We start from the raw sequence: 10,930 nt of genomic DNA, 5'->3' as shown, positions 1-10,930 counted from the left end.
GCTTTAGTGAATAAATATGCATAATTAAGCCAATGTTTTTTGTTTTTGGCCAATATTAGGCATTTTCAAGCATAAAAATGGCTACATTGAGTAAAATACAAATACAAGGAATTCAGAAGACAGTTTGCGATGATATAGACACACAAGCACCATACTTTATCGCCGGAACAAGCTTTACTGCAGGCACAGGCTATTTTTTTTGACATCGTAACCCAAGCCAACTACTGTAAAACCCAATTCTGAACCCCCAACATCACTTCCTGTCCGCCCCCCCACTCGGCTCCCCTAGCACTGAAACACATTTACAGTAACACAGTGTTACAGTAACACACACGAGCACAAGTTGTTTGTTTGTCTTATTTTCTTTTATGTCCACTATATTGGGTAATATGAGTGTAAAGGGCTCTAATAATGTTAAAAATTGTGAAGGCCGGTGCTCTCACTACAAAACTATTCCATTTTTAATAAGGAATCCTACTTCGAGGAAATTCACTTATCACAGTAGGGTCTGGAACCAATTAACTGTGATAAATGAGGAATTACTGTATATTTTATTATATATCCAGTGACTCCATGTATGGCCTGCAGTCAACATCTGGATCCCATAGAGCGTAGCTTGTGTCTTCAAAAACACAGATGCAGGAATGCATTCCTTTCTTTCTTAACCAAGACTGAACAATCCTAAAGATTTAACTGCACACCTTCACTGAAACTCACCCCCTGCATATGCACACTTATTGTCATTAAAACTCATGCAAAAAATGAAGGAAATCAACACGTTTATCCATTGAATGCTGTGTGAGGTATTTTATAACACGCTAAATCTAAATATCATCCAGAACTGTCCCAATTATACCAAAGCAGGTCAGTTGGATTAACAATGTTGATTGCTAACAATATTGATCATTCCTCACACTAATTGATTGTGTTTCCCTGCAACCCTAATATTAACTCCCTAAACCAGGGAGCAATCAAGTGAAAATAGTACAACAAAATGTTGTATTCGAACGAGAAAAAAGGCCTAATTTACTCGCTAATGTTGAATGTTATGAGGCAAAATAACAAAATTTCATCCATCCATTTTCCGGGTCCGGGTCGCAGGGGCAGCATTCTCAGTAGGAAAGCCCAGACTTCCTGGTCCTGCTACATCTTCCAGTTCCATCAGGAGGACATCAAGGTCAGCTGTGAGACATGACCCTTTCAGCGTGTCCTCAGTCTTCCCTGGGGCCGCCTCCTGGCTGGTCATGCCCGGAACACCTCACTAGGGAGGCGTCCAGGCCCAATAAACCTCAACTGGCTCCTCTCAATGTGAAGGATCAGCGGCCTTCCAGCTCAGCTCTTTCTTCACCATGAAGGTCCGGTACAGCGACCGCATTACTGCAGACACTGTCGACCTCATGCTCCAACCATCCCTCACTTGAACTCTTCCACGAGGGGCAAGACCTCACTCCCAACCCGCAGGGTGCAATCCACCCTTTTCCGACTGAGAGCCATGGTCTCAGATTTGGAGGTGCTGAGTCTCATTCCAGAAGTTTCACACTCAGTTGCAAACCGCCCCAGTAAACGCTGAAGGTCACAGCCTGATAAGGGCATCAGGACATGCAAATAGCTGAGATGCGATCCTAAGGCCCCCAAACTGGACTCCCTCAACGCCTCGACTGCGCCTAGAAATTCTGTCCATGAGTGTTAGGCCACGACTGACACCGACCACTTGGCAGCCGCAGCTCGGATCGGCTGCCTCAGCAATGGAGACGGAATTCCCATTCCAACTTGATAGCCTCGTCTTCCCCCGGATGCAGGCAAAGCTCTGACGAAGGTGAGAGTTGAAGACTTGACGAACGGGAGACTCTGCCAGATGTTCCCAGCACACCCTCACTACACATTTGGGCCGCTCAGGTCTGTCCGGCATCCTGCCCCAGTATCTAACTCATCACCGGGTGGTGATCAGTTGACAGCGCAGCCCCTCTCTTCACTCACATTTCCAGAACATGCGGACACAGGTCTGATGATACAACTACGAAGTTGATCATAGACCTGTGGCCTAGGGTGTCTTGGTGCCAAGTGCACTTGTGGACATCCCTATTTTCCAACATGTTTGAACGGACAGGCGACAGCGTGCAGTGATACGACGGGAGAGAAAAGTAACACCGAGCGATTGTGAGGACTGATTTTTTCGAGGAGGTATTTTGAACGCATATTGTTTTGAGAAACCAAACTCTTTACTTAAGTGGCCTCACCAACTAACTGGAACTACTTTCCTCATCACTGAAATCCTACCAGAACTCAGCTCATGGGACGAAGTGGGAGGTAAGCCACTGTTGATGCACCACACTGCTGATGAGGATGTTGGTTGGTTGGTTGGTTGGTTGGTTGGTTGGTTTAATTTATTTCGAACACGCATATGTCCGAAAAGGAGTAGGAAGAAGCAGAGCTTATTTAATCCTACCCCCTCTTCGTAGCACATCAATTGCTAATACATGTGTGTACATACAAACACGTGCATACATATATATACACCTACATCTGCACCTACACAAGTACGCACATTTTTACATATACAGTATACAGGTACACAAATGATTAAAAAAAAAAGTGTTTTTTTTTTTTCCCTTTCTCCATTTTTTCCTCCTTCTCCTTTCCTTTTCCCTTTCTATTTATCCTGTCCTTTCTCTCCTGTTGATATCCACATCGTGTTTAGTGTTGCGCTGCTAGTGACGCTGGGTTTGTATACAAGAGTTCCTTTTATTAATTATGTCGAGGTTATTGCTGTGGAATGTAGTCCTTCTCTGTCTTGTAGGGTGTTTCCTCCATTATGCTTATTATCATAGTAATATAATGTTTAATATGCATCCAGATTACTGATATCTTGGACAACAAGCACTATTGCAACTCCTGGACTTCCTTTTAGTTTGATGTAGATTTTCCCGTTAGTGCTCCAAGTGTTTTGAATCTTTCCCTGCTTCCTCAGGTCTCGTGCTTTCCTGGCGATGTCGGAATTGCGTTTTGTGAGATGCTCATTCATGTAGATGTTGGTGCCTCTTAGCTTCTTTCCCTGTTTCAGCAGTGGAGTTTATAATTCCCTGTTGGTGAACTTAATGATGACAGGTGTGGTGTTGTTTGTGCCATGGAGTGGGACGCAAGTGTCAATACTGCTGACATCGACATCCACCTCCTTCGAGTGTAGGAAGTTAGCAATCTGCTGCTTGAAGGAACATCTCTTGACTTGGGTGTGATTTGGAGCCCTGTGAGGACCACATCATTCATTTGTGCCATCTGATCCATCTCGTCAATGAAGTTTTTAATTTGCTCCTTGATATTCTCCTTTGCTTCTTTCACTTCCTCAAGGGTGGTGCGAAAGTCAGCATTATCCTTCAATAGTGCCTTGATTTCATCCTGTAGAATGTTGATATCATTGCATAATGCTCTATTTTCTTCCCTGGGGTCTTTAGCGTCCTTAAGATCAGTACATGAGGTGGCTTCCATATGGTTTATAGCCTCCTTGAGAGCAGTGCGCAAGGCAGCGTTATCTTCCAATAATGCCCTGATATCATCCTGCAGAACCCTAACATCCTTGCAAAATGCTGTATTTTCTTTACGGTTTATCACTTCCTGAAGAGCAGAGCGCAAGGCAGCATTGTCATTCAACAGTTCCTTAACGTCGTCCTGCAGAGCCTTGATATCTTCCACAGGGTATTTAACCTCCTTAAGAGCGGCACCCAGGTCTGCATTTTCATCTTGCAACTTCTTGACCTCTTTTCTTAGTTTTTTGATATACTTGTTCTGTGCTCTATTTTCTTCCATAATGTTTGTGATACCATTCCTTATCACTGCATTTGAAGCTGAATGTTTCTCTGCCATTGAATGCAGTTTCTCAATTGCTTGCATTATTTGTGATAGAGTGAGCTCTCTACCCTCGAGGAACTCCTTGGTAGCCTTCTTAAACTCCAGGTATCCTGGAAAAAGGGCTTCTATTTTTATGTCCACGTCAGAGCCTGAATCATTTTCCTCTTCGAGTTCAGAGCCAGTATCATTTTCCTTTGTGTTTGACATTGTTGCTAAGCAACCTCTTTGAACTTCAGCAGTTCACTAACTAGCTAGACTTGCTAGCAGGTATTGATACTTGTATCTGTACCTCTCGACTATCCAAGTTAAAGGAATTCAGATGGGGGATTCAGCCATCAGCGCTGATCCAGTGCTCATGAAGTGTAGTCAGGAAAGCACCAAAATAGTTAAAATTTCCAGTATCATCAACAGAGCTCCTGCCATACACGTCCTTCCCCGTCAAGGAAAAAAAAAATGTCAAAAAAATCTGAACTATCTCATTTATCAAACAAAACTTTTGTAACTTTTTTTCTGGGCCTTCAACAACTGTTTACAAAAATTAATAAAAATAAAAAAAAAACACACACACAGAAATAGGTTAATCAATCATTTTATTGATTTTTAATATACGTATAACATAAGTCATTCATTCACTTTCTGTGCCGTTTAATCCTCATTAGGGTCGCTGGGGAATGCTGGAGGTATCAATGCTGATGTTGTCAATATACCGTCAAGTCAAGCGTCATTCGCATTGTACAGTAGGGTGATAAGGACACTTAGACAAGTATACTTAGAGACACAACATACATTGTTGTTATTGTATTATTACATAGAGTTATAATGCTGAGTAGCAAAGTCATTTAAACAATATCTTTAAATAATGCCATGTGCGTCACACAAGACAAAGGAAAAACCTGATCACATGAAGAATGTTCGGTTCATTTTTCAACCATACATACGTATATGTAAATACATCTGGAATGCTAAGATATCAAGGCACGTGCGGTCCCCACGTCGATAGTAAAAATATCTATGCAAATTTAGCAAACCTTTGTGGCATATATCACTCAGAACAAGATGTATAAGAACTTGTTCAGTGTTTCCCGCCACCATTCCACGAAGGTCCGGCCCCTCCTTGAATGTGAAGTTCATTTGATTAAACTTTATTCTCTATAAAACGCCAGATCACAACCGTCACTAAGTTCCAACCATTCTTGTTCTTGGTTGGAATGATAATACAACGTACATTTTCAATGTTTTTTTAATATAGAATAGAGTAATCCTGCAGTGGCGGTACAGTATTATCTCATCAATGTAAGATTACGACACCTAGTGTAGAATACTACATATTACGTCTTCTGAATGCCTTATATATTGTATTTAATTTAGCCATTTTTATGATTGAAAATGCTTCAATTAGGCAAAAAATATGTAAAATGTGCATTAAAAAGCTGATTTTTGACTATTAATAGGCCGTATTCAATCATGAAAAAGCACAGATTTATTAATACATTTTTGAAAAACCGTGATTGACTGAAGCTGTGAAATTTCAAGCGCGATGTATTGATTACTGTATCAATATACGTCACTAACATCACTGACGTCAGACAAAAGTGGTCCTATTGTAACAACTTCAACAATCTGTACATGGGGCACTATGATTTCCGCGTTAACGGAATTGCGGATGGGATCGCAGATTTGGCCAATAAAAACGCAATTTACTGTCAAACGTGGAATCACGCGGAAAGTGACATAATGTGAATGAAATGATGTCACCGTGAGGAGAAGGAACGTTCGTGTGAAGAAGTATTTCCCTGGCAGACCGCTCAATCATGGCGGAATCTCATCACAAACGTCAACCCGCCCCCTCCTGAACTAAACATGTCAAAACGCCGGTGAAAAAACGTGAAAACTCCTCTCTTACAGAGCGGGAATGTAAGCTAGCAGGGTTTGCTTAATTTAGCGGAGCATGCTAGTGCGGCTGTGTGTATGCAACTCAGGCTGGGTGAGTGTTAACCGCTTTAATGGAAGCGAGCGTTTTACAATGCCTGCTGACGACGTGCAAGTTCTGAGTATTCTGAGTTAAAAAGACGAGAGGCACATTTATTGTCATCTTAACCGTCAACTGACATTCTCAACACACACAACACACTTCCGGCTTTCAAAATACGAGCACCGTTTGCCACATCTTGTGGCAAATTGTGTAAACAAATTGTGTAAACAAAATAAGTGTGTCATTAAAATAATAATAATAATAATAATAATAGTAAGGGCATTACAGTTTGTTGAAGATTTTGTAGCAATGTGCGCAGAGGATGATGTGAAAAAACTGAAACAGATTTCATAGGGCCCTAAGTACAGATTGATCACAGTATAAAATCAGCATTTCTATATCGTTGGGTGCCAACTCAACGAGGAAGTAAGCGTACATACAATACCCGCATTGTCTACACATCGTAGACGTCAATGTGATCTCCTGATGTGTATTTGTCTTCTAGCAACAGCTTCATCAGCTTAGCACAGGAGGCCTCGCACGTGAGCAGCTCGCCCTGAGCAAACATGTCTGCAAACATCTGCCTCATGCTGACAAAAGCTGTGTTGGTCCTGGCCAACAGCTGCATGTCCGTGTCCAAAGGACCTGCACACAAAACACTTTGGTCATCTTGGAATTAAGAGTATAAGTAAATACACACAGTATTAGGGCAGCAATGAACAATAACTTTCTTAGTCGATTAATCGGAAGTTTGTTGTTTCGATTAATCAAGTAATCAGTTAGGGCCTACACCAGGGATGTCCAAACTTTTTCCAGCGAGCCATGTGGTGGAAAATGAAAGGACGCAAGGGTCGTTTTGATATTTTCTAAGATAGGTTAAGACGTTTTATAGATTTCAAGAAAAAACTGCATCTCAGCTATGTGATACAGGTGGAAAAAGCCACCTTTTAAAGCCTCGAAAAAGCCTACCAATTATCAGTATCAACTTCATTCTTTGCTCTTTTTTCCCCCCATTTTTGCTGGGTTTTTTTATTTTCTAAATATTTCAACTTTCTTCTTAAATATTCGTACTTTTTGTTTTTGTAATAGTATGACTTTATTCCCATAAAATTTGGACTTTATTCCCCTTGTATTATAACTTTTCCCCAAACAAATTTTCTAAAAATTACAACTTTTTTTGTTTTCTTTCTCATATAATAACTTTTAAAAACTGCATTTTTTTCATTAATATTTCAGCTCTATGCTACAAAGATGAGATTATTTTTCCTCATAATATTATGAGTTTATTCCAGTAAAATTGTGACTTTTTTTTTGTTAGAATACAACTTTTTTCTCTTATTATTTTGACTTTATTCTTGTAACATTCCAGCTGTTTTTTCCACTTATGCTGTTGTTACTATTTTTTTTTTTTTATGTCCCAGCTACTTCAACTTTCTTCGTGTAAATTTTCTTGTCATAATTATGACTTTATTCTCATAATATTTACGATTTATTTTCGGAACGTAACTTTTGCCGCAAACAAATTTTTCTAATTTCTTGTTTTGTTTGTTTTTCATAATATTATGACTTTAATAAAATAACCTTTATGTCTCGAATATTTAGATTAGAGAAAAAAAAGGTTATTTGGATTACAACTTGTTTCTGTTTATTCTTGTAAATTTACTGATTTTTTCCATTTTTGCTGTTTTTTTGTTTTCTTGTTAAATTATATTTTTAGATTGTGTAAAAGACGAATAAAAAAAATCTGTGCAGGCTGCCCTAACCAATTACTCGATTAATCAAAACAACAAGCTTCAGATTAATCGACTAACAAAATAATCGTTAGTTGCAACCCCAGATTCAAAGCATCCCAACCAATGTTCCCACTAATTTTTCAAGTGTCCGCGCATACACACAAACAACCTCAGCATTCCTCCCACCTGGAGCATAGTTGAGCACACGCAGGTCTGGCTCTTCTTCTGCCATAACCTTAAACATCATGTCCCGTGCTGCCTTGCCTGTGCAGTACAGCACCCAGGAGGGTGACGGCTTCAGGGCACATAGCGAGGAGATGTTGACCACACAGCGTCGCAGACCTTCTCGCTTTGGAAAAGCCTGCAGTATGCTGGCAGTGAGGCACAGGGCGGAGCTCACGTTGAAAGCCAAGTAGGAATTCACCTCAGTCATGCTAGTGAAGCTTGAGGAGAAACGGGACACGTCACCCAGAGAACCTTGGAGGAGAGAGATATGCAATTTGCTACCGTGAATGTCTGATGAGGCAACAATAGTGTTGTTTTCGTGAACGGTGATGACCATGAAATTATTTTCAAATATAGAACTGACTAAAATGTGCCTAAAACAAGAAGCAGTTATGTCCAAAAGACTAAAAGTAAAATGGCTGCCAAAAACAACACTGCTAGGTGGTCATCACATACAAAGTAATGATGGTAAACTCAATTCCTTTTACTGACTCGAGTTTTTATGAGTCACTCACCTCAGTGAATATAGTACTGATTCACTGGAGTTAGTTGTCACAGGTTGTCAATACGCGCATGCGCAAAAAAAAAAAGATAGATGCCTGGGGTTGGTCTAGTGGAGTGTCCATAAACTGTAGATGCCCAGTGAGTCGAAATTAGTTTGCGTTTGAGAGTACCCCAGTTCTTTGACTGCTAGGCATAGCGAACATTTTGAACAGGAACAGGGAGTGGAAAGGAGAGCTGATATGCAAGATGCAAAGCTGTTGCCTTTTCCTCTTTGTTAATAAATTTGTAAAAATTCAGTTTGCACGATTAATGACATGTTACCTGGTTCCCTTTTAATATAGATAGCAGTAGCAGTGGTAAGTGAACAAGTTAACAGAGACAAATACCCGTAATTCTGGGTCAATGCAAAATTTGCAAGTTCTGAACGACTCGTCAATACTCCACCATCGTGCAAAACAGTGCAGGCCAATCAGAATAACAGGTGTCTACAAGTGAACAAGTTGTCAATACATACAAGTGCATGCTAACAGGTGTCTACAAGTGAAGGTTTTTATAAGTACGCTGAAAAGATGCGTTTTAAATATCTGACATCATTTCCAGACGTGTCCAAGAATACAGCTGGACACTGGCCTTACCAGCGTTATTGAAGAGAATAACATGTTGGACGTCCTCTGAAAAAGCTTCTTTCGCGGTTCGGACGACACTCTCCACTCCTTCCATCGACGACAGATCCGCCACCACACACCGCACCTCCAGGTCTGACTCGGACATCTCTTTCTGTAGAGCCCTCAGCTCGTCACCTGACCTGGCCACCAGGATTAACACCGACCTGGGCTTCACCAGCCGGGACACCTCCTTCGCTATTGTTCGGCCATAGCCTCTGGAGGCCCCGGTTATAATGCACAGAGCTTGTCCCAGATGTTCCATTCTCTCCGCGGGCTGTTTGCTTGTCAACTGGGCGGAACTAAACGACTTCTGGCTGCTTGAGCGGTGGTTCTTCTTCTTGTATTTAATAAGCGTGACTCAACAATGTCGCCATCTCTCGGCTTTATCCTCCTTCACAGTAGCAGTGGGCGATACTGCAATTTTGGTATCGATCTGATACAAAGTAAATCCGGGTGCGGTGCAGATGTTTTTTTACTTGAAAATGTTTCAGGACCATTAAACGATTTTGTGATTTTGCCTTGAATTTGTTGATCACGAGTCTAATCAACTGAAAACATAGGACAAAGATAGGCAAACAAAAATGATTTTTGCGAACAATTAATAACAAAAGCATAACACAATGTTAAAATATCAACAAAATTCCGTTTCATGACATACAATTGTTTGAGAAAAATGACGGTGGGCGAGAGGAGCAAACACATACAACATCCAACATCCAAACACTCCACAGAAATGATCCAAAACCACAGAAACACCATATGAAAAAACTGCACATGAAAAAGGCGACAATTACATAATCACCGCATGTTTAAAAACGAACGCAGAAGAAATGCGCTCCAAATAGCAAAGACACACACGCACGTGTGCACGCACACACACGCACAACCACACAAACTTAAAACCACTGCATGAGAGATATGCTGCATGTTCACAGAACAAACCGGAAATGACCAGCATGTTTGCCAGACTACCAGGAAATTAGCCAGACTATACCAGGGATCTCAGCCTTTAATGCGGAATGAAAAGGTATAAATAATTTCAAGTGTCAGTATCCCTTTCAGTATTGGCCAATTTATCTGATATTGGCTCCATACCAAAACTTCAGTCATGAGATCAAAATCGATCATCTTTCCACACCCACCGTTTCTCTTCTAAGCCTGTCCTCTTTACTTATGTAAATCAGGGTTCCCTGTGGTTATTGTGATTCCGCTTGTTCTTACAAAGGTTGAAGTGATGGCCCAATAGCGCCCCCTCTCATTCATGGGCTATACTGTACCAGGGGTGTCCAAACTTTTTCCAGCGACCGCCACATAGTGAAAAATGAAAGGATGAAAGGGCCACTTTGATATTTTGTAAACCAACACTTACATGTAGATATGCTAAATAATTATGTATATTTCAATTTAAAAACTGCATCTCAGCTTTGTGATATAGGTGAAGAAGCCTATTATTAGGACCAACTTTGTCTTTGGTCTTTTTTCCCATTTTTGCTGTTGTTTTTTTGACATTTTTTTTTATATTTCAACTTTCTTCTTAAATAATCTTTGTAAATGTTCTCCTTGTCATGTTATGACTTTATTCCCATAATATTTTGACTTTATTCCCATCATTTTAGAACTTTTTCCCAAAGTAATTTTCCTCAAATTACCACTTTATTTAGTTTTGTTTGTTTCTCATATTATGATTTTGAAATTCTTTCATATCTCAACTTTATGCTACCAATATGACATTTTACAGTTTAATTCTCATAAAATTTGTCATGAGCAGGGGTGCTGTTTTGCTGCAAACTCTCTGTTGTCTGTTGCAGCACACTGCTGACTGGGAGGAGCTACAGGTACACACTGCAGTTACTCACCTGGACTACTTGTATCACTTACCTGTTGCCAGGTTGTTTCCCGATCCACGCTTGCTTCCTGCTCCTCCCTGTATTCTACCTGTGTATTAGCTGGTCATACCTGCCTGTTTTGTGAGAACTACACGTTTCCCT

The 10,930-nt window shown here is 40.6% G+C and overlaps 1 protein-coding gene across 1 annotated transcript; it reads right to left on the bottom strand.

The window, feature by feature from the left end:
• Nucleotides 1–4,156: 4,156 nt before the first annotated feature.
• Nucleotides 4,157–9,327, bottom strand: spra (sepiapterin reductase a). The gene is made up of 3 exons (XM_054756980.1): nt 8,913–9,327; nt 7,735–8,025; nt 4,157–6,460 (listed from the first exon to the last, which is right to left on the bottom strand). Exons 1-3 carry the CDS (start codon nt 9,202–9,204, stop codon nt 6,270–6,272), a joined length of 774 nt encoding a protein of 257 aa, XP_054612955.1. The 5' UTR covers nt 9,205–9,327; the 3' UTR covers nt 4,157–6,269.
• Between the last annotated feature and the right edge of the window lie 1,603 nt (nt 9,328–10,930).

This window comes from Dunckerocampus dactyliophorus, chromosome 17 (assembly GCF_027744805.1).
Source record: "Dunckerocampus dactyliophorus isolate RoL2022-P2 chromosome 17, RoL_Ddac_1.1, whole genome shotgun sequence".
Classification (NCBI taxonomy): Eukaryota; Metazoa; Chordata; class Actinopteri; order Syngnathiformes; family Syngnathidae; genus Dunckerocampus; species Dunckerocampus dactyliophorus.
Note: the sequence above shows the minus strand (reverse complement) of the source record. Positions and strands in the feature narration are given on the sequence as shown.

Excerpts from the sequence above, each read along its gene's own strand:
- spra (XM_054756980.1), bottom strand. The coding sequence starts at position 9,204 with ATGGAACATCTGGGACAAGCTCTGTGCATTATAACCGGGGCCTCCAGA. Across the intron at positions 8,026-8,912 it reads TATTCTCTTCAATAACGCTG|GTTCTCTGGGTGACGTGTCC; the intron begins GTAAGGCCAGTG and ends CTCTCCTCCAAG. Across the intron at positions 6,461-7,734 it reads TGTGCTCAACTATGCTCCAG|GTCCTTTGGACACGGACATG; the intron begins GTGGGAGGAATG and ends TTTTGTGTGCAG.